The following is a 24,944-nucleotide window of genomic DNA, read 5'->3' as shown; positions in this document are numbered from 1 at the left end:
TAAGGGACAATGGGTTCAAAGAGTTAAAGGGTAACAACTGCTGTTCCGTGCAGTTAACCCTAAGCCTTATGATAACTCATAAAAGTTTACTACTAGCAACATTTTTACTGGGAGATCAGCCTTCTTGAAAATTTTGACAGTGCAGCTTGACGTGCTTTGCTTATGGACTTGGCCATAGAAACAGTCCTGTGTTTTTTCCCTTATGTCTGTGCATAAGTTCCCCAGACCGTAAAACTTGGGGCTTTCATTGGTTGCTGTCTGAATCCAATTTTGCTCCCCCCCCCCCCCCCGCTATTGAAACAGAGCAATTTTGGAATTGCATCAAAGTATCAAGGCTTATTAGTTAAGGGTAGTAACTGCCATACCAGCAAGTTAACCTCATGCACTTTTTTATTTCCATCCTCTGGCTTTTAGGCATCCACAGTGTTTATCTCATGCCCCTTTGAATTCTTTCACTGTTTTCGTCTTCACCTCCTCCAGACATGCACCACCCTTTCTGTGAAGATATATACTCTAGTGTTGATTCCAAGTCCTCCTCCCTGGAGTTTCATTTCATGACCCCTAGTTCTACTGACTTCTTTCCAGTGGAAAAAGGTTTGACATTTGAGCATTAAATCTTTCAGGTATCTCTATATCATATCTTCCCTGCACCTCCTCTCTTCCAGGGTATACATATTCAGATCCTTGAGCCTCTCCTCATAAGTCTTCCGATACTGACCCCATACCATTTTGGTTGCTCTTCTCTGGACCGCCTCTATCCTCCCTCTAGCCCTTTTGAGATAAGGGCTCCAGAACTGAACATAGTATTTGAGGTGAGGCCTCACCAAGGGCATCACTACCTCCTTTTTCTTACTAGTTATTTTTCTTTATGCAGCCCAGCATTCTTCGGGCTTTTAAGCTATCGTCTTGTCACATTGCTTCACCATCTTCAGATCACCAGACATTATTACCCCAAGATCCCTCTCTTGTTCTGTGCATCATCCTCATCACATACAGCTATTTTGGATTACTGGATTCCAGATTCATGACTGTACTTCTTGGTATTGAATCCCAGCTGCCAAGTCTTGGACTATTTCTTCAAGCTTTCTTAAAATCACTTTTCATTCTCTCTACTCCTTCAGACATGTCTACTCTGTTGCATATCTTAGTATCATCCGCAAATAAACTACCGTATTTTTCGCTCCATAAAAGACGCACCTGACCATAAGACGCACCTAGGATTCAGAGGGGGGAAATTTTAAAAAATAAATAAAAAATGGTGTGCTAAATCGGCTCTGTTCCTGGGCATCTGTGCGTCTTATGGAGCAAATTAGGGGAATGCATAAAATTTATTTTGCCCCCATTTTGTTTTCGGGTCTGGGGAGGGCCATTTCGGTCCACTCCCCAGATCAGAAAACTTTTATCGTTCTCTTTCTGTGGGAAAAACAAAGACAACCCCCCCCCCCCATCCCAACCCTTTAAATTTAATTAACTACAACCCCCCACCCTCCTGACTCCCCCCCCCAAGACTTGCTAAAAGTCCCTGGTGGTCCAGGAACGATCTCCTGCACTTGGACTGTTTGTCAGCTGCCAATAATCAAAATGGCACCGATGGCCCTTTCACCTTACTATGTCACAGGGGCTACCGGTGCCATTGGTCGGCCCCTGTCATATGGTAGGAGCAAAGGACGGCCGGCGCCATCTTGACATGGGCCGTCCATTACTCCTACATCTTCCAGGTTCACAGTGATTTGGTTCAATTCATCTGACTCATCACCCTTGAAAACCATCTCCAGAACTGGTATCTCCCCCAAATCCTCATTAGTAAACACAGAAGCAAAGAATTAATTTAGTCTTTCTGCAATTGCCTTATCTTCCCCAAGAGCCCCTTTAACCCCTTGGTCATATAACAGTCCAACCGACTCTCACAGGTTTCTTGCTTTAGATATATTTTTTATTAAGAGATTTTGCCTCTACAGCCAACTTCATTTCAAATTCTCTCTTAGCGGGCTTTATCAAATAATGTTTTACACTTAACTTGACAATGCTTATGCTTTTCCTATTTTCTTCATATGGATCCTTCTTCCAATTTTTGAAGGATTTTTTTTTTTAGCTAAAGCAACCTCTTTCACATCACCTTTTAACCATGCCGGTAATCATTTTGCCTTCCTTCCACCTTTCTTAAATCGTGGAATACATCTGGACTGTGCTTCTAAGATTGTATTTTTAAACCATGTCCACTCCTGTTGTACACTTTTAACCTTTGTAGCTGCACCTTTCAGTTTTTTTTCTATTTTCCTCATTTTATCAAAGTTTCCCTTTTGAAAATTTAATGTTAGAGCTGTAGATTTATATATTGTCCCCCTTCCAGTCATTAGTTCAGATTTGATCATGTTATGATCATTATTGCCAAGTGGCTCCACCACCATTACCTCTCCCACCAAATCCTGCATTCCACTAAGAATTAAAACTTGAATAGATTGAAATTTATATTACCCGATCTGATCTCCCTGGAGCAGACAGGCTTTGTGCATGGTCGTAGGCCGATCTCTAACATCAGACGTCTGCTGGTGGCGCTGGAAAGTTGCCGGGTTCAGGGAACACCGGATCCCCTCTTGGTCAGCTTCGACGCTGAAAAAGCGTTCGACCGTGTGGCCTGGTCATATTTATTTACAGTTCTAAGGCGGTTTGGGTTCACGGGCCCTTTTTTACAGGCTATTATGTTATTATATAGTGACCCTAAAGCCTTTATTTGCCTTAATAACTCCACCTCTACAATATTCTCTCTGGGCAGGGGTACCCGGCAGGGTTGCCCCCTGTCACCTCTTTTATATATTATGTCCTTGGAACCTCTTATCCATACCATAAAGAATTCTACAGATGTGCCAGGAGTGATTACTGGGAAAATAGAGCAAAAAATGATGCTTTTTGCTGATGACATGTTGATGCTCATCTCTAACGCCAAATCTTCTTTACCTAGTTTGCTGCATCTAATTCATACCTTTGGTTCCTTCTCTGGGCTGAAATTAAACCTCACCAAGTCGGAAGCTATGGACGTCAATGGTACACTCAAAGAGCAGTGGCCTGATTTTCCTTTGTTGTGGGCGACAGACACTATCAAATATTTGGGAATTAAAATTCACCAAAACCCACAGAATTGGTACTCTCGTAATATTACTCCTCTCATACAGACCTTTCGCTCCAAGGTAGATAGTTGGAATGCTTTTCCCCTTTCTATTTCTGGCAGAATAGCTTTGGTTCAAATGATATTACTTCCGAAACTACTATATATTTTGCAAATGCTTCCTGTGTATTTGACCGCTAAAGATGTGAAGTTGTTACAGCGATTGTTCAACCGGTTTTACTGGGGGAACAAGAAAGCTAGGATGCGTTATGCTAAAATGATGGTACCAAGGCATGAAGGAGGACTGGGAGTGGCAAATATTCGTTTTTACAATATAGCGTGTTTGTTGCCCACTTTACGGGAATGGATGGGCTATGGTAATAATCCAACAATTATCTCCCTAGAAGGGGCTCTGATACACCCTGTCCATCTGGCATTTTTAATACATGCGCCAGGTCACTTAATACCTGCCTCCGTGGTTGGTAATATTTTAGTTCATTCCATGAGAAGTTGCTGGCGCTTTCTGAGGCAACATTTGAATTTACCATGGCGTGTCTCTTTTTGCCTTCCTCTAGTGGGTAACCCGGACTTCCCTGCCGGGCTAGTTGGCATGCGGGTACCACGCTCCCAGTCCGACTTTGCTTGTTATGCATTGCACCATTTTATCAACTTGCAAAATGATGAGATACATCCCTTTACCTATTGCTGTCAACACTTGCAATTTACGACTGCTGATTATTTATCTTACTTACAAATACGTAGTTATCTTAACAAAATCTTTGCTTCCTCAACCAGCCCTATTACTAATGGACCTTTTCAACAGTTTCTTCATTTGTGTGCCAAGAAGAGTTTATCTCTTTCTATCTTCTATCGTTTCCTGCATGATACCCGTGCATATCGGCTAAATGCAACAGTGGCCGCTCACTGGTCGTTAATTCTTGCCAAATCTATCTCGACATCAGCTATCAAACGTAGTTGGGCTTTCATCAAAACAGTTGCACGAAGTGCCTATATGAGAGAACTGCACTTTCGGATACTTCACAGTTTGATTATTTGGCCAAGGAAGGCTTTTCTTGCCGGAATTTCAAAGTCTCATGCCTGTCAGAAATGTACTCAGCCCAACGCTACATTTCTACATTGTTTGTGGAGTTGTGACTGTATACAGAGCTTTTGGACCTCTATCTTCCGGTTTTATGGAAAAGATCAGCACTCTTTCCCAAGGTGGGAAGAATCACTTTGCGTACTGGGACTCCATGATGCACTGAGGAAGCCACCGGGCCTTACTATTCAATTGGTACATAAAAGTCGACTGATGGCTCTACGAGTAATTCTCCGACATTGGATCTCCCAGACTGTACCGACGTTCAGGGAGTGGATAGATACCATGTTGGATCTATATCTTTTGGAGAAGAAATCTATTCCCATATTCCTCAGAAGGAAACAGTTGCTGTTTGATGACATCTGGAAGCCCTTTGTGCGGTCTCTCCCCAAAGACACACAACAAGCAATTGTTCCACAGGGTACATGAAGTCTGTATGCTCCTTGGTTAACCTATTATCGCTGATATCTCTGACTATCTTAGTCTGGGATGCAATGCCAGTGTCCACCTTACCAGCAGTCTCTTGATTGGTTTATGTTACCTTTATGTTACCTGCCACGAAATATGATTACTAGACTTCTCATCTTTATCTCTCACTTTCTTTTTAACCCTCTCACTTTCAGGATAGGGAACTCATGCCTTTGGTACTATTAGTTAGGTATGGTCTTGCTAAACATGCTAAAACTGTTAAAATTGCTATAATGGCTATGATGATGTAATAGCCATTCAGAAGGGATGTAATAGCTATTTTGATTGCACAGGTTGTCTAAGGTGCTGGGTAGGGGTAGGGGTACGGGGGGAGGGTAGGGTATGGGCAGAGAGTGGATGGTGGGGAGCAGGGGGGATCCCTGAGGTGTTCCGGGGATTTACATTTCGTTGTTTAATCTAAGTATTACTCAGCTTTGTATTCAATTCTTCATGTCAAAAATCAGTAGTTATGTTTTGTGTAACAATGGTTGAAAATGAATAAAAAGCATTACAAACAAAAAAAAAAAAAGAATTAAAACTTGTTCAAGGCCCTCAGGTCTAAGATGGGATGGAGTCTTCCTGTTTTCTTTAGCATCAGGAAGTACCTTGAGTAGAATCCCTGCCCTATTTGCCCTGGTGGTACAGGCTCGACCACTCTGGCTGTTAAGGAGAGCTCTGCTTGTAGCATCTCCTGATGCGCTACTGGACCCCAAAATGGGCATGGAGTGCAATTTGGTGGAACACCCAATAGATTTAATTAGTACCCCATGCATACAATAAACAAAACCACTGGTCTGTGGTTTCACTGGGCCACCTGTTCGCAAAGAATCGCAACCTGCTCCCAACCAGAGGGTCCATCGTCCCAGGTACAGGCAACTGGCTTACATGCCCTCTGGCCCAGTCAAAACCCTGTCCCCGACGTTGACTGAAGACTGGCTGGAACGGCAGTGGGAGTTCTGATGGTGTGGAAGGGATCGAGGAGGCAGAAGATAGTACTTCCTTTGGGGCAAGAAAGACTTCCTGGGCCCTGGCCTAGATGGCCTCCTGGATGAGGATGACTGGTCTGGAGTGCTGGCGGAGAGTTGTTGGAGTGTTTCATGATGGTCCCGGAGTTGGGCCATAGCATCCTTCACCTTATCTCCGAAGAGATTCTCTCCAGTGCACAGCATGTCAGTGAGTTGTTCCTGTTCCTTTGGACCGATGCCATTTTGAAAACAATGAAGGTCACATGGACATTGTGTTTTCCACACTTCAAACCCTTATGCACCAGTGACATAAGGGTATCCTGCTGCTGTTGAGGCAGCTGCTCAGCCACCTCCTGTACCTACTTCCAGATGTCCCAAGAGTATTGGCTCATGTAAAGCTGGTAGGCAGTGATGTGGCAATAAGCACCACAACTTGGAACACCTTCCTCCCAAGAGCGTCCAATGCTCTGTGATTCTTCCCTGGGAGCGCTGAGGAGTGGATCCAAGAACACTTGGCCCTCTTGAGGGCGGATTCGACCCCCGCTGATTTGGTTAGGCAGCTGGCGCTTATTGAATCCAGCAGCCTTTGGGACAAGGTAAACCCTGTCTGCCTTCTTATTCACGGGAGCACTGTGAGGTGGTGTTACCAAATCTTCAGCAGCAATTCCATAAGGATCTTGTGTACCGGAACCGCCATAAGAATCTCGTGTACCGGAACCGAGGAGTCTTAGGAGGCTCCACGAACTGAAGAACCTCAAGCATTTTGTGCCTGGCTTTTTCTTCAGTCAAAAGCTGGAATGGGATGGCCTCCACCATTACCTGACAAACCCTGAGAACGTCAAGTCCTCAGGTGGAGACCTCCTTCGCTCTTCTGGAGGAGAAAAATCTGATGGGAGACTATCCAAATCCTTGGAGGAGGATTCCTTCTGATCATTCCCCCAGGGGTCATAAGGACCCTCATCCTCACTGGATATCACAGGGGATGGGGCCCTTGGTGCTCGGCCAACAGTCCAGAGGCACAGGCACCAATAGAACTGGATGGGGGGACTACAGGCCTCGGTATCTCTGCTGGCCTCGGCGGAGCTTCCTCGGAGGAACCGGCGATGACCACAGTATTGGTAAGGGGAGGCCTCAGTGCCATGCTGGGAACAGATGATAGTTGGGTCAGTAAGGCACCGATGAGCACACTGAGCTTCTCCGTAGGAGGTATGAGGATGGGTGGCATCAGCTCCGGTGCTGTGCCCACTCCACCACCTCCTCAAATGCTGATGCCAACAGCAACTGGGAGGAAGGAGGGGTAGCCAGATCTTCCTCGGATCTAAGACGGGGGGGGGGGGGGGGGGGGGGGGGGGGGGGTGTGTGTGAAATCAGCGACTGGCACCAGAACCATTGTAGACCATTGTGGACCCCGGACATCAAGGGAGGTAGAGTGTTCCTCACCATGGGTCACTTCAGGGGCATCTTAGCAAAAGCCAGTGCATCCCCGTGCATCAATGGGAACCAGTACAGATGCTTCTTGGCCTTCCCACAATTTTCAGCCCAGTCTTTTCCTGGTGCCAAAGTCGAGGACTATGAACCCAACGACCTCGGCCCAGAGGAGATAGACAATGGTCTGTCTCCGGCTCCCCTATCCATCGGTAACCTTGTTGAAAGAGACAGTCCCACTGATATCGATGGCTCAGACTTCTTCGACCCAAAGAGGTTGTCCATCTTACAGAGTTAAAGCCAATGTCCCTTCGGTGTCATGTGGGCACACAAGTGGCAACCCTGGATGTCATGTGAAGCCACCAGACAGAGGATGCAAACATCATGAGGATTGGTGATAGACATGCTCCTCGGGCACGGGGGGCATCGGTGGAAATCAGATGACCATGATGGGGCAAAACAAATGGGAAAAAACACAGAACGACAGCGGCAGGCGTTGATGGAAGACAGGCACCAAGGCACCACCACCATGGGGAAGAACAGACTGAGAAAAGGACAAAAAAAAACTTACCAGAAAGCCGAAAAGTCTGACTGGTGGCATTACGGGGAGGCACCCAGTGACGGACCGAAGGAAAAGGATTGTAAATAAAAAAAAAAAAACCACACAAAACCAAACCCACAAAATCGATGTTTTCCACAAGGCAAAAAGCCAAAATTTTTAGAGCTCAAACTGCAAGGCTCACAGCTCCACGGGAAAAGAATACTGAAGAAGGACCCTGTGTGGACGCATGGTATAGGGAATGCTGGGCATGACTGGTGTGCCTAGTCAAAATTTCTAGAAATTTTGACATAAGTTTTCCCCATTAGGCTTCATCTGATGATATCATCCATGCGTGAGGACTACCATCCTGCTTGTCCTCAGAGAATTCTGCACTCCACAGTTAGTGCAGAATTCCTTGAGCACTATTATATGTTTGCCCATTCTATTATTCTCATTGATGATACTGATTTCTTATGACTACTGCTAATAGTACAGTCTTTTGCAATTCTGCTAAGTCACTTTAATGCATGTTAAACATCCCAGCATCTCCACGGCAGGTGGCTAAGGCTGTGCTTGCCACAGGGAAGGAGATATTGGCCTGCACCGTCAAAAGGAGATGGAGGCAGCAGCTGTACAGGTACTGGCCACACCACTTGCACAGCCAGTTAGATGCAAAAGCAGAGGCCTGTGCAGGCCAATGGAAGACTCTGAGGTGGCTGAATTGGCCTATGCAGGCTGGAGGAGGAATGAATCTGTATTTGAAGTGGGCCATGATATGAAGCAGGAAGGGAGAAAGGGGAAAAATTCTAGGGTGAGGGAGAACATTATCCTCTCCCTCCCTTCCACTGCAATTCCAGTGGCAGTGACTGTGGTTGGGGGGGGGGGGGGGAGGAGATTTAAAGGGGCAATCCCAACTCACTTAACATAAGCCTTTGAAGTACTAGCCCTCCCAACCTAAGCAAAACAGTTTTTGTTGCTATTTCCAAAGGTTTCAGCTAATGTACTCCTAACTCAGTTTACATACATGACTCAGTGATATCAGTTTGTGCTTCAGGTGAGGACTGCACAGCACCACCACAATATGCTTAAGATTCATAACGTAAGCAAGAAATTAGGAGACCTTTTTGAAAAGTAATCACTGATTTCTTCTGAGAAATAATAAAAATAAACACAAAACAAAAACAAGGCAATCCTAATAATTTTAAATGATATTTAAAAGAGAAAATCATCCAAAAAATGGTTTGCTAGATACTCTGGCTTTATGGCCTGTAACCTCTTTTAGATGCAGCAGTTGTGCTGGTTATGCACTGGGCAGAATGCCATCATCTGTGCAGGGAAAAGCTCCTCCTTATGTTTCCTAATTCCAAATGTTAATTACTAACATTACATAGTTTATTTAACTGGTGGCAATTTTATTTCCATTTAAGTTAAGTTCACAATGTATCTGACGCTCACCAGACGGTACTAAGCAATTTTTGTTATTAGTACATCACAGTCAAGAAAGAATAGTTACAAGTGGCATGGAGAAGCCACTCTACAGAGGACATTAGAACTTGTCTCCCATAAAATAGATTTCAGTGTTGTAACAAATAAGTGATCTTAATCAACTGACCATTGTTAACATGATATTTAGAAGCCAGTACAATTCAATTCCATAAGCAAAGAACAGCAAAACTGGTTACACAAGAAGAATTTTGTGTAGAGAATTAAAATTGTGCAGCTAATTTAATGTTAAGAATCAGACCTTTTATTTATTTATTTATTTGCGTTTTTTCTATACCGGCATTCATGGTTAGAAACCACATCATGCCGGTTTACATGTAACAAGGGGTGAGAACAAAGAACAGAACATAAACAAGTGCAAGGAGATCAAAAAGTTACATTACAACAATGGTCTTAAACTTGGAGGAGAGATAAGAATAAGAGAGTAGAACTGTAAGGATTACCTTATTTACATTATATACATTATACTGTGAAGTTTCTTGAATAAATTACTATCTCTTATAAAATTGTTATCATTTAGTTAGGATCTGGGAAGGCTTGTTTAAATAGCCAAGTTTTAAGTCTTTTTCTAAATGTTGGAAGGCAGGGTTCCTGTCTCAGTTCTGGTGGGATAGAGTTCCACAGAGTAGGTCCTGCTGTGGAGAAAGCCCTGTCTCTGAGAGTCTTATGGTGAAAGGTTTTGGCAGGAGGAGCCTGTAGTGAATCTCTGTAGGACTCTCTGATTGGTCTGTCGGAGGTATGTTTTTTAAATGGGATTTGGAGGTTAAGTGGAGAGAGTTGATGGAGAGCTTTGTAGATGGTGGTAATGGACTTATATAAAATTCTATAGTGAACTGGTAGCCAATGTAAGTCTTTGAGAATCGGGGATATGTGGTCTCTTCTTCTTGTGTTTGTCAAAATCCTGGCTGCCGTGTTCTGAACCATCTGGAGGGGTTTAGTGTGGGAAGACGGTAGACCTAATAGAATGGAATTGCAATAATCTAGCTTAGAGAAGATTATTGATTGCAGGATTGACAATCCTGCTTGCAAAATGTGAGCAGCTTTAATAACTTTCAGGCCGATACAGTACAGTGGGCTCCGGTGGATTGGACGCGCGTTTGACACACTAGCTTTACCCGTTATTCAGTAAGGGGTAATAGCACGTCGAAAACGCACGTCCAACCCTCCCCCCCAAACCTAATAGCACCCGCAACATGCAAATGCATGTTGATGGCCCTATTAGGTATTCCCTCGCGATTCAGAAAGCAAAATGTGCAGCCAAGCCGCACATTTTACTTTCAGAAATTAGCGCCTACCCAAAAGGTAGGCATTAATTTCTCCGGGCACCAAAGGTCCCGAAAGTTTAAAAAAAAAAAAAAAGAAAATCTGAATCGGCCCGCGGCTTGAAAACCAGACGCTCAATTTTACCAGCGTCCAGTTTCCGAACCCGTGGGTTTGAGAACAGACGCCGGCAAAATTGAGCGTCAGCTGTTAAACCCGCTGACAGCCGCTGCTCCTGTCCAAAAAGAGGTGCTAGGGACGCGCTAGTGTCCCTAGCGCCTCTTTTTGCCGCGGGCCCTCATTTGAATACAGAATCGCGCACACAGGAGAGTGGCCTGTGCACACGCCGGGAAAGCGCGCCCACTCTCCCGCGACTTTTACTGTATCGGCCCATTTGGGAGCAGGATAATGCTGCTGCCACAAGAGGTAACTGCCACTGGTGATGCGACCTAATGCGGCATCCGGCTACCGGACAGCAGTGAAGAGGAGTCACCCTTGCATTTGTCATCCTCCACCTTCACTAGCCAAACCTTTGTCCTTTCTGTAACTAACCTTCTCCACTACAGTTTCTCCTTCTACCCTCTAGGTCCTCTCCTATAAATTTCTCCCCTGTACTCTCCCCTATATTCTTGTCTTACAGATGTATGTTCCCTGTCCCCCACTACCAGCTTCTCACTCCCTCACCAGCACCCCACTCCACCTCTCTTTCCAGTAGGCCTATGGCCTAGCAGAGTCAACCCTGTGACTACTGCAGAGAGCTTGATCCTTCATCCCCCATCCAGCCCACTATGCAATGTTCATCTCCCAAGCTCATCCTGCCCCCTGTCTCATGTCCATCACCCCTTTCCTAGTTTGTATGGTCCCTTTCTGCGGCAATCAGAGGTGAATCAGGTGGTTAGGTCAGTCTGACAAGTAGCAGGCGTGCATATGTTCCAGTCTTGAAACTTCTTCACTAGCACAAATAGCCACAGAAATGGGGGTATGTGCTCATGCTGCTCTGCAAGCCAGCTACCCATGGAGCTAGCAGGCATACATGGTGGGCAGCTAGCTAGGGAGGTGACAGTCAGTGGATAGGTAGGAAGGGTAGTGAAACGAGCAGGGCTGTTAAGATAACACATAGGTGGCAACATTTGAATTGCTGTTACAAGTGATTTAAAATTATATTTGATTTGCAAAAAGCAAAACTTGGTATTGCATTGCAATACCATGAAAAACTGCATCCTATTACTACTATACTACATAAGTAAAAATAATGCAGTGCTACCTAAAATACTGTACTGAAAGTTATTTACAGGACCTCATGCTAGTAGTATGTGCAATAGCTAAAATGTGCAAGGAAAAAAAATTCTTAGATTTAAATAGACACTTACCTCTCTTTAGAGCAACTTTGGAGAGGCCAAAGTCCGTTAGCTTAATATGGCCTTCATTAGAAATCAGCATGTTGTCTGGCTTCAGGTCCCTGCATACAAAAAAAAAAAGGGACTATTAAGTTAGTGCGCAAGGTAAAGAAAAAAATAAAATAAAAACCAGTTTTACAACATTCCCCATGCAAACTTGAATAGAATAAAAAAAATATACGGTGAACAAATGTAAAGACTAACAAGCTTATTTGTTAGAGGTGCTTTTGTTCAATAAGAACCCACTGAAACAGCTGAACCTGTAGCTAAACCCCAAGTTGTGGCCAGCCGATTGAAAGCAGGGCATCTGTGGGCAATGCATTTACATACAGACCGATACAGTACAGTGCGCTCTGGTGGAGCGCACTGTTAACCCGCGATTGGACGTGCGTTTTTGACGCGCTAGCTTTACCCCTTATTCAGTAAGGGGTAATAGCGCGTCGAAAACGCGCGTCCAACCCCCCCCCGAACCTAATAGCGCTTGCAACATGCAAATGCATGTTGATGGCTCTATTAGTTATTCCCGCGCGATTCAGTAAGTAAAATGTGCAGCCAAGCCGCACATTTTACTTTAAGAAATTAGCGCCTACCCAAAGGTAGGCGTTGATTTCTGCCGGCGCCGGGCAAGTGCACAGAAAAGCAGTAAAAACTAGAGATGTGAATCGGAACTGAAATCCGAACCGATTCTGGTTCCGATTCACATCTCTAGTAAAAACTGCTTTTCTGTGTACCCTCCGACTTAATATCATGGCGATACTAAAGTCGGAGGACCCAAAAGTTAAAAAAAAAAAAAAAAAAAAATTTTAAAATGGGCCCACGGCTTGAAAACCAGACGCTCAAATTTTGCCGGCGTCCGGTTTCCAAACCAGTGGCTATCAGCGGGCTCAAGAACCGATGCCGGCAAAATTGAGCATCGGCTGTCAAACCCGCTGACAGCCGCCTGTCCAAAAAGAGGCGCTAGGGACGCGCTAGTCTCCCTAGCGCCTCTTTTTGCCGCGGACCCTAATTTAAATAAATTACTGTCCTGTGCATGCGCTGGGAGAGCGAGCGCTTGCCCGCTCTCCCGCGATTTTTACTGTATCGGCCCGATAATACTTCTTGGAAGTTTAGCATATTAGATACTCAAATATGATATTATTGAAGCCCTCCCTACCACCCCAAGCCTCAAATGCTAACACCAGGAGCAGCTCTGGGAAAAAGGAGGTTCTCCTGTTAGTTCTGCATTGGCTTCCTAAAGACAGTAGGCAAGCCCAGCCAAAGAGCATGGTGGGTTACTGGAATTTTCCATGCTGGTATGGAAGCAGACTTGGTGAAATGTTCCTTCTTCAGTGCCCCTCCTTTATCTCTGCTCCTATTTCTCTCCCCCAACAGCTGTTTATCTGCTTCACCTCTCCTCTGCCCTCTTGACTGAGATTTGTCAAGCCCCGTTTATGCAATTGAGAGTGGCAGTTTGTTTCTCTCATTTCCTGAGATACGCAGGACCTCTGAGCCACTTTTGCTTTTAACATAGGATGTGATTTTTTATTCACATAATTTGGCTAATCTCTGACAGACATTTTTTAAATCCCTAATTTGGGTGAATCAAGCCCATAATGACCATATTTTTAAATAAAATTACAGCATTCTGAATATCAAACAGCTTTGACTACCTGCACCTGCAGGAAGTCGTACACCAAGCACATATGAAACAAACCCAGGATTGTGAAGTTGTGCAGGCCCCAAAAGATCTTGTAGCAAGCAATACAGTCAGGAAGGCGAAATGGACTGCAGTTGGCTACCTTTTCAAAAACTGTGCAGTCAATTGTTGCACAATGAATTATGTCAAATTAGCTGACATCCTGTGTTACATGTCTGCTTAAGGGCTTATTGATCTTAGGCAATTGTCAAACAGCCTCCCCCAGTACCAGTTTTGAGTGGCTTTATCCAGTTTCCTCTGGCACAGTTCTGTCAGGTCCTGACTTCTCTATTTAAATTACATAGTCAGTCTGTCTGAAACAAAACTTTATGTCCATCAAGCCAAATTTCTTCCAGTTGCCACACAGCTATTTCTGGGCCTGATACAATAAGGGGATGTTTAAAACTGTGCACCAAAGTCAAGGCTGATTTAAACGCACACGCGCAAAGTTTTTTGTTTTTTTTTTTAATGCCCCCATGCAGTAAAAGCTAATGGTATGCTAATGCATCAGGAGTTTAAAGTGCACAAATTTAAACATGTGTGAATGTTAAAAGATTTAAAATGTGTGCTCGTCCTTTTGCATAGGCTGCATGTACATTTTGACTCAGGAAAGAAGAGTGATTTGTGCACAAGAATGTTGCTTTGTACACAAATCAGGTTTTCTGTGTATAAATTCTAAGTAGAGGACACTAGCACCAAAAATCCAAGTTCAACCCCAGAGACTAAATATTGGTCCCAGGAACTTTTCGCCACTTCTGACTAGGAGTTAAATTACAAGTGTTAACAAAATATGAGTTAAGCCTACGAATCTCTCTGTACTGGGAGGAAGAGCAGTGTAATACCTATTGCCTTCATTAGCACTGGATTTCCATGTGAGGTATTAAATGATATGCATAGATTTACACACAAGACTCCTTGTTGCATTGGGAATAAAATATGTGCACAAAAATGTACACACAACTACAAATAAAACTCTGCTCCGCTGAGCGCACCTTATTACATTGCTCCCTCTGCATACTAATCCATATATTATAGATAGCTTAAATTCTTACACTAATACATTTCTCTCTAGTCTATATAGTAGAGTTGCGTACCTGTTTCAGGTGTTCAAGGACAGCAGGATGTTAGTCCTTACACATGGGTGACAGCATCATATGAAACCCCGCTCCAGATCTTTGATTTCAAACATTCTAAATCTTTCAAACATGTCCTACTGAGCATGTACAGCTGCAGTTATCACCCTGACTCTTAGGTAGAGTCCCTCAGTCCATGATATAGCTCATACAAAGAGAAACCAACTCTCAAGGGAGGCGGGCTGGTTTCTTGGTGACTAACATCCTGTTGTCCTAGAAGAACACCTGTTACAGGTAAGCAACTCTGCTTTCTCAGAGGACAAGCAGGATGGTAGTCCTCACACATGGGTGATTCCCAAGCTATATGCTCTCCGAACAGGACAAAGCAGTAATCCGCACAGTGATGATGCCACTACCTCTCTCTTTTTTGCAAGTGAGGCAGCCGACCCACAAAGGGGTCTAGGTGGGAAGAGAGTTGAGTTCTACAAAAAGAAAACTATAGAACAGACAGACAAAACCCTGATGCCTATCAGAAGTGCCTAAAACAGGGGAGCGATGAGAGTGCCAGCAAGAAACATACTCCGTATCACGGAAAACATTACAAGCAGGGTTTTGGATCAGTATACCCTGACAACCGTAGGTCTAGAACCTCCTGGATACAGGAAGAAGTCTAGAGATGTAAACAAGAGAAGGACTCTTGGACAAAGACCGTATAGTTTCCTTTGGTGTTACAAGAAAATCGAACACACAAATGGGGCCAAAGAGCTCCCCAGAAAGAAACTGCGGTCAACTGGCATTTGAAGGCCAGAATATATTGCAGAAGTGTGCCTATGTTTGGCTGATAGGCACAATGGGCAGAACACCACAACCATTGCTTGGAAGAATAATCAGCAACAGCAGAGTATGTGACAGACCCTACCTGCCAAAGTACCAGACATAGCTGACCATCCAGGACAGCATCAAGTGTTTCAGGGGATGAAAGGCAATCCCTGAATGGGACTGCTAGCCCAAACCCCCGACCAGGGAGATAAGTTAGCCTGAAGCTCACCCGCACTGCACCCTGTCAAGGGCAAGGCTATCCATCCTGTCTACAGGATAGTTCAGGTGAGCAGGAAGTTAATTTGAACAACCTAGTGAAGTGAGAAAGCAGAGTTGCTTACCTGTAGCAGGTGTATTCTAGAACTGCTAGATATTAGTCCTCACACATAGGTGACATCATCGGATGGAGCCCAGCACGGTAAACGTGTGTCAAAATTTCAGGAACTTTGATGAGGCACACTGAGCATGTCCAGCATGCCCTATACCATGCATCCACGCGGGGTCCGTCTTCAGTCCCGTAACATAGAATTACGATTTAATAAATAAATAAATAAAAATAGGACAAACCCAACTCCGCGAGGTGGTGGGCGGTTTTCATGAAGACCAAAATCCTGCTGTCCTAGAATACCTGTTATAGGTGTGCAACTCTTTCTCCTAGGACAGGCAGGATAGTAGTCCTCACTCATGGGTGAATCCCTAACTACAGGCTGCTCCCAACACAAAAAGGTGACCAAATAAGCATCAACCACATGCCAACAAACACAACAATCATCGTGCTATTGGTAACAGAGAGGGAGACAATCTGACCCCAAACAATGGGCCCTAGGCAGGGAGAGTTGGGTTCTACACCTCAAAAGAGACTCAAGAGAACAGACTGGCCAAACCTACTGTCATGTTGGCCATCCCTATCCAGACAGTAGTGAGAAGTGAATGTGTGGAGAGAACTCCACATTACAGCCTTGCAGATCTCCTCTACAGGAACTGCTTGCAAGTGGGTCACCAACACTGCCATGGCTCTGACAGAATGAGCCTTCATATGACCCCCAAGATGCAGTGCCACCTGGGCATAAACAGAAGACTATGCAATCTGCTATCAAAATGGACAGTGTCCTTTTGGCAACGGCAACTCCCAACCTATTCCTATCAAAAGAAATGAAAAGTTGGGTGGACTGTCTATGGGCTTCTGTCCGCTCCAGATAGAAGGTTAAGGCTCTTTTGCAATCCAATCTGTGCAGTGCTTGTTCACCTTGATGCGAATGGGGCCTGGGAAATAATGTTGGCAGGATGATTGACTGGCCAAGAAGGAAATCAGTCACCATCTTAGGCAGGAACTTAGGGTGGGTACCGAAAACCACTCTGTTTTGAAAAAACTTAATGTAAGGTAGATAAATCACTAAGGCCTGGAGCTCGCTGACTGCCACCAAAAATATGACCTTTCAGGTCAGATACTTCAGGACACAGAAACACAGTGGTTCAAAAGGAGCATTCATGAGCTGAACAACCACCACAATGAGGTCCCAAGACACAGCGGGAGGCTTCAATTGAAGCAGGCCGTGTATGAAACGTACTACTATAAGCTGTACAGAGATGGGCGTACCATCTACACCATGGTGGTATGCGCCAATCGCACTCAGATGAACTCTAACAGAGTTGGTTTTCAAGCCAGCCTCCGATAGATGTAGAAGGCAATCAAAACAGTTTTTGTGTGGGGCAGGAGAACAGATCTAATGCCTTCTGCTCACACCACACGGAAATCCTCCACCACTTCAGTCCATAGGATTTTCTAATGGAAGACTTTCTGGTGACTGCCACCAAAATTATGACCTTTCAGGTACTTCAGGTCACAGAAATGCAGTGGCTCAAAAGGAGCTTTCATCAGCTGAGCAAGCATTATGTTGAGATTCGAAGACACAGCGGGACGCCTTAGGGGAGGCTTCAATTGAAGCAGGCCCCGCATGACACGTACAACTAAAGGCTGTACAGAGATAGGCGTACCATCTACACCACGGTTGTACGAGACAGTCGCACTCAGATGAACTCTAACGAGGTTGGCTTTCAAGCCAGCCCCCGATAGATGTAGAAGGTAATCAAAACAGTTTTTGTGTGGGGCAGCGGAACAGATCTAATGCCTTCTGCTCACATCACACGGAAATCCTCCTCCACTTCATTCCGCAGGACTTTCTAGTGAAAGATCCTGGTGGCTTCCAGAAAGCCTAAGACATAGCCTCTGAGAGATCGAGCAGTTGCAGAATTAATCTCTCAACATCCAGAATGTGATAGAGACAGGAGGTTGGGATGGTGCAAGCTGCCTCTGTCTTGAGTGATGAGCTCTGGGGAAGTCTCCAGGCTGATCGTTTTCCAGATGGACAACTCCCGAAGGAATGGAAACCAGACCTATCTCGGCCAATGAGAATCATAGTCTCTCTGTCCTCACGAAGCTTCAAAAGTCTTCGCCACTAAGGGAATTGGAGGATACGTGTACAGAACACCCTTGCCCCAATGACGGGCAAAGGTGTCCGAGGCTGGTTTGCCATCTGCTCTGTACAGGAAGCATCTTTCAGTTGCGGGGGGGGGGGGGGGAGATGCAAACAGATCCATATCTGAGCTCCCCCAGAGGCGTCAGATATGGTTCGCTACCCCCTGGTCCAGAGACCACTTGTGGGGTCTGAAGGCACGACTCAGTCTGTCTACTACCACGTTCTCCGCTCCTGCCAGATACATAGCCATGAGCACCATCCCGTGGGACAGGGCCCAGGACCAGATCTGGGACCGCTTCCCAAAACAGAAGGTAAAACCCTGTACCCTCCCTGCTTGTTGACATACCACATAGCTATCTGGTTGTCTGTTTGGATCAGGACAACTTTATTGGATAGCCGATCTCTGAAAACCCATAGCACATACCTGATCGCTCAGAGTTCCAGGAAACTGATTTGACAACGTGCTTCCTGGGCGGACCAAAGGCCCTGTGTGCGGAGCCCATCTACATGTGCTCCCCACCCCATGGTGGATGCATCCGAGTTAAGGACAATTTGGATAAGGAGACTCTGGAAGGATATTCCATTCCAAATTTGAGAATACCCACCACCAGGACAAAAAAAAAAAAAAAAAAAGAGTCCTGAAGAGACAGGGTGATTCAAATGCATCCTGAATGGTCTGGTACCACTGCGACCTCAGGGTCCATTGGGCTCTATACATTTGCAAAATGTGCCAAGGGAGTAACGTGGAGGTTGCAGTCATGTGGCCCAACACCTTCAACATGTGCCGAACTGACACATGCTGGCTCTGTTGAATCACCACCACTATGGACATCAAGGTGACCGCCCTGGACCAAAGCAAGAAGGCTTTTGCCTGAGCCATGTCAAGCAGGGCTTCTAAGTCGTCCAAATTAGGTGATGGGACTTCGGGTAGTTGACTACAAACCCTAGTGACTCCAACACCCGGATGGTCAGGCACATGGACCGAGTTGCTCCTGCCTGAGAGGTGCTCTTGACCAGCCAATCAACCACGTTAGGGAAAACATGCACTCCCAGGCTGCGGAGCTGCACCCCCACTACGGCCAGGCATTTTATGAAGACACATGGGGCCAAAGCTAGCCCGAAAGTCAACACACTGTACAGGAAGTGCTGTTTTCTCATCACAAATCTGAGATACTTCCTATAACTTGGGAAGATTTTGATGTGAGAGTATGAGTCCTTCAAATCGAGGAAGCATAGCCAGTTGCCTTCTTGCAAGAGGGGAATCAGGGTGCTAAGGGAAACCATCTTGAATTTTTCTCTTTGCCTTGATGAAACAGGTTCCACCGCTCTGGCTGTTAAGAGGGCAGAGATGCACACTGGCCCCCAAACGGGTACAGAGAACAATAGGTTAATTGGTACCTTTGACAGACTATGGACAGAATCCACTGGTCTGAGGTTATACTGGGCCACTGATCCGTGAAGAACCTTAGCCTGCCCCCAAGCCGGCGATCCAGCATCTCAGGTACAAGTGGCTGGCTTATGCTCCCAACGATCCAGTCAAAACCCCGACCTGGGATTTGACTGAAGTGCAGGCTGGGGCTTTGGCGTTCTCAGCTGCCTGGGATGACTGCGGAAGCTCACCCTCTGCGAACAGGAGCGAGGGGCTGGAGAATAGTACTTCCTCTGGTGGCAGAATGACTTCCTTTGACCCCGTTGCTGAGGAGGGCAGGTCTGAAGTGCTTGAGGAGAGTTGTTGGATGGGCCTCATGGAGATCTCCCAACTGGGCTACCGCATCCCTCACCTTATCCCCGAAGAGATTCTCTCCTGTACATGGCAAGTCAGCGAGCCTTTCCATGCCATTCTCCAGGCATTGATTCCTGCTGCAGAGACTCTTGATGCTGTTTCGAAAACATCGTAGGTTGTTCGAACCTAGTGTTTTCCCACACTCCACGCCCTTATGCACCAGCGACATGAAGTTTCTTAGGGCTGTTGAGGTAGCTGCCTGGCTGCCTCCTGCACTTGCTTCCAGAGGTTCCGCAAGTACAGGCTCATGTAGAGCTGGTAGGAGGCAATGCAGGCAATAAGAATGGCTCCAAGAGCTTCTATTGCCCTGTGATCCTTCCCTGGAGGCACAGAGGCATGGGTCCAAGAGCGTTTGGCCCTCTTGAAAACAGATTCAACCTCCACCAATTGATATGACAACAGCTGACACTTCTCGAATCTGGTAGCCTTCTGGACAAAGTAAACCCCATCCACCTTCCTGTTCATGGGAGGTACTATATATGAAGGGGTGTTCCCAGATCCTCAGTAACAACTCCTTAAGGATGTCGTGCACCAGGACCACCACAATCTCCTTAGGAACCTCCACGAACGGGAATATTTCCAGCATCTTGTTCCTGGCATCCTCCTCCATCAACAACTAAAAAAGGAAGGCCTCGGCCATCGCTTGCACAAAACCGGCAAAGGTTAAGTACACTGGTGGATACTTCCTTTGTGTCTCTGCAGAAGAAGGCTCTAAGGGGAGACCCTCTGAGGATGAACCTGCAGTGTCATCCCCCCCAGGGGTCATACAGAGCCTCATCCTCACTGGGAACACTCCTTCATAGAGGAACAGGCCCTAGGTGCTCGGCCTTCATCCAGAGGTATGGGCACCAGTGCCGGTAGCAGTGGACAGGGGGGCTGCAGGCCTCAGCATTCCTGCCAACCTGGATAGAGCTTCCTCTTCCAAGCAACCGGCATCAAGCACCGTATCGGTCGAGTGAAGCATTGGTGCCTGCCAGGCATCGATGGTCTCCCGGGAACTGACGCCAGCTGGGTCGGTAACACACTGATGAGCACATTGTGTTGTTCCAGGAGAGGTTCCAGAAGGGAAAGCATGGGCATCAGTACCGACGGTGCCATAGGCATGACACCATGCAGCGCTTGTTCCACCACCAGCTGGTCTCTTCACTCCAGCTCCTCCTCAAAAGTTGGCAATGCCAACTCCAACTGGGAGGCAGGAGTGGTTGCCAGATCTTCCTTGGATCTCAGAGGTAGATCAGTGACTTGCACCAGGATCGGTGGAGACAGACACGAATCCCCAACATCAATGGAGGATTGGCACTCCTTGCCACAGGGTTGCTTCAGGGGCATCAACATCATGAGCCAGTCCCTCCACAAGCCTGGCACCATGCATAGAAGGTGACTGGTGCCGATGCTTCCTAGGCTTCCCGCAGTGCTTGGCCCAGTCTTACCCCAGTGCAGAGGTCAATGATGATGAACCAGACGTCCTTGACGTGGATGAGACCGATATGGGCTGGTCCCCAGCGCCCCTATCCACCAGCATCTATGAACCAACAGCTCTGCCGATGGCACAGTGTCCATCGGTGCAGCTCCAAGGTCCATCACTACAGATGCCACTGGTGCAGATGGCTTGGACTTACGACCCGAAAGACTGAGTCAAGCATGATGTCCCCTTGGGGGTCATCTGGGCACACAAGCAGCAACCCCAGACTTCCTGCGATGCGCCCAGGCAGAGACACATACCTCATGAGGGTCCGTAATGATCATGGCCCTTGGTCACTGGGGGCACAGATGAAAAATCAGCCCAGGCCATGATGAACGAAAAGGGAATAAATGATTGCAGTGAAAGCGGGCAGTTGAAACCAGCGGGCACTGAGGCACCGCCACCACGGGGGGGGGGGGGAACATAGCAAAAATAAACTTACCAAAAATGCCAAAAAGACTAAGGAGCCTAGGGGGAAGCATCAAAAGGGAATACTAATGTGTATAATGCATTCCCTGTATCACCCTTTACAATGTGCTCCTGCTGACTTTTTCTCTCAATAACCTTCTCCCCGATGACCTCCTGAATTGTTTACAGTGCTTTCCATGTATTATCTTTACAATGTGCTCTTGTTAATTTCTCCCTCATCCGTTCCCGGTTGAGGAACCGTCGTTCCCTGTAAATAGTTACCCAGTTTCCTTTTGTTGATGTTTATCTCTTGTATGCAGAGTTTACTGTTCTATGTAATGGCAGTGCCAAAAGTTCTATATAATGACACTGTCAAAAAGTTTTAAGTTATCTGTAAACAGATACGATGTGCAAACGGTTGTTGGTATATAAAAACCTATAAATAAATAAATAAATAAATAAATAAAAAGGGACCTGGTGGCAGAGGAACGTGAGAAAACCCGAAATTAACTGGTGAAAAAGTTTTCCAAGACAATTTCCACAGAAGAAACCACAAGCTCACTTAACCACAAGGTGAAAGCGCCACAGGAAAAAAAAAAAAAAGACTGAAGAGGGACCCCCGCATGGACACACTGTATAGGGCAGGGGTCAGGAACCTTTTTGGCTGAGAGAGCCATAAACGCCACATATTTTAAAATGTAATTCCATGAGAGCCATACAATATGTTTAAAACTAAATACAAGTAAATGTGTGCATTTTATGTAAGATCACACTTTTAAAGTACAATAAGTCTCTGAAAATATTACACCAGGCCTTAAGACACCAATACATCTCCTATTAGGAAGACGGACCAAGTCAGGCTGCTATAGAGTCCTACACAGAAACTACACGCCAGCAGAAAACCTCACCTGAATCACATGCTGACCCTCACCTAACATAGAATAAAGAGACCAAAACGCATAACAAGAAGCATGCAGAAAAAACTGAATTGGAAACTGCAACAAGCCAGAGTCTCTGTATGCAGTGTAACAAAGGAAAAAAGAAACATCACCCATCCTTATAAAACAAATCAAGAAATATAAAATCATCAGCAGTAAAACTGTACTAACAAAAAGAACATATTTCGAAACAGCTGATGAGTGGAATATCCAATAATTAAAAACTCATATAAAAATAGTATTTTGTTCTAAGGTTATAAGAAATAGTAATTTGCTCTAAGGTTACATTGTAATGGTTTTCTACTTTTATTTTCTATGTACATTGTTTTTATTGTTTTATTGTATCACCCACCTGAGTTTTTTGTAAACCGGCATGATGTGCTGCACGAATGTCGGTAAATAAAAGTTAATAAATAAATAAATAAATAAATATAAAACATTTCCAGATACCAACAAAATATTTCAAAATAGCAGACACAAAAACCCAGTAATGAAAAATAAGGATACAAAAATTTTTTTGCTCTGCATACCTGGGAACGTTTGATATCCAGGTGTCCTGAGATTGTTCTGAATTAGCAGGAGGTGGGGTGGTTTGCTTGGAACTTTCTCCTCTCTCAGTCACATACCAGCGCTCTCTCTCACACTGGCTCTCAATGACACACCTATACACACATGCTCTCAGTACTCACATATACACATGTTTTTTCTCTCACTTATATAGGCTCTTAATTACACATTTACACACATGCTGTCTATCTTTTCATGCTTACACACACACACAGGCTTTCAATCACATAAATACATGCTGTCTTTTTCTCTAACACACAGACTCTCATTCACATGCTTACAAACATGTCCTCTCTTTCTCTCATTTACACACAGGCTCTCAATCACATGCTCCCTCACCTAAATCAGCTCTCAATCACACACAGACACACATGGTCTCTCTCTTACTTATACACACAGGCTCTTAATCATACATACACATAGGATCTCAATCATACACACATACTCTTTCACACAAACAGGTTTTCAATCACAAACTTACACGTACAGGTTCCCAATGGTAAACTTACATTCATGCTCTCTCTCTCTCTCTCACAGGCAGGCTCTCAATCACAGACATACTCTCTTTCACATGTACAGGCTCTCAATCATTCACATACATGCAATCTCTCACTCACACAGGCGCCCCCCCCCCCCGCGGCCCGGAAGAGGAAGTGGAGAGTATCTGCTGCCCGCGCAGCAAGAAGAGGCCACGCTAGTGCGCTTGGCATCGGCCCGAAGAAAAGAAGACTGCAGCGCGGCTCGGAGGAAAATGAAGAGCTTCAACCGCGGCCGATGGGACTCCGCCTCCGCGAGGGCTGAAAATGAAGAGGTTAGCGTTGGGATGAGGCTGCTGCTGCCGCGGGTTCCCGGGGTGGGGGAGAGAGAGAGTGAATGAGCGAGCAAACAGCTTGCTCGCTCATTCACTCTCTCTCCCGGTATAGGGCATGCTGCATGTCGAAACTTTGACATAAGTTTCCCATGCAGAGTTCCATCCGATGGTGCTGCCCTTGTGTGAGGACTACCATTCTGCTTGTCCTAGGAGAAATTACATTAATCTTTTTTATAGCAGGCAGGGGAAAACATAAAAAAGGGGCTTACATAGAAACATTGAGGTGAGGGCTTAAGTGAGTAGGTAGTTGGCTTATAGCAGGGGATGAGTAATTTAGTGGTATCCCCACTTAACCCAGTGGGAGTGGGTTAGATGAGTGGAGAGAGGGATGAGTTGGAGGGAGTAGGTTAGTAGGTGGTGGGAGTAGCCATAGAAGGAAGGCGGTTTAGAGGGTACAGATTTCCAGGACTTGCCTCTCTCCCTGCCCACCCCAGACCCAGGTCAACTGGGTGCAAGGGTCCTGGAATTGGGCCATCCAATTTGAAGATCCTGACTCTGGGGATACCCAGTTTGGGGCTTTCATGTTTTGGGTAACTGATTTTTTTCATTACCCCATTGATTTCCCAACGAAGTCAATGGCAAGTTAAAATCTTTACTTCAACTTGGTGGCTGAAGTAAAATTTCAGTGTTTAATTGGAACTGTAAAAAAGTGCTAAATTTTAACACTTTTTCCTATACTGGAAGTAATTCCATTTTTAGATCATTATTAGCATGAAAAATATGCTAAAATTAGCTCACTTTTTAAATTTCAGGCTGAGTGCACATTTTTTGTAAGCTAAATTACTTCCCATGTAATTAGCTTTGAGTACACATAAAATGTAGAGATTACTTACCTGATAATCTCCTTTTCCTTAGTGTATGCAGATGGACTCAAAACAAGTGGGTATAGTGTGCTCGTGCTAGCAGTTGGAGACGGATCTGACGTCAGCACAGGTACATATACCCCCACAGGAAGTGAAGCAATTCAGTAATCTTCCTTGCAAAAGCTGTAGCTGACCGATCGTTTGAATGAACAGGATTACCCTGACCAATAGATGGTAGCTGGAGACCGCCAGTGTTCTCAACCGGAAGGCGTCGACACCCGGCAGGGTGGAAGCCCTATATAAGCAA

General features: G+C 45.5%; 1 protein-coding gene across 1 annotated transcript in view; it reads right to left on the bottom strand.

Moving 5' to 3' along the window:
* MASTL (microtubule associated serine/threonine kinase like) overlaps positions 1-24,944 on the bottom strand; it is a 238,441-nt gene that overhangs the window by 160,321 nt on the left and 53,176 nt on the right. Inside the window, exon 4 of the mRNA XM_029588648.1 lies at positions 11,735-11,823. Within this exon, the coding sequence (XP_029444508.1) occupies positions 11,735-11,823 (89 nt within the window). The remainder of the gene's footprint in view (positions 1-11,734; positions 11,824-24,944) is intronic.

This window comes from Rhinatrema bivittatum, chromosome 2, assembly GCF_901001135.1.
Source record: "Rhinatrema bivittatum chromosome 2, aRhiBiv1.1, whole genome shotgun sequence".
Classification (NCBI taxonomy): Eukaryota; Metazoa; Chordata; class Amphibia; order Gymnophiona; family Rhinatrematidae; genus Rhinatrema; species Rhinatrema bivittatum.
This window is presented reverse-complemented; position numbering and strand designations above follow the sequence as displayed.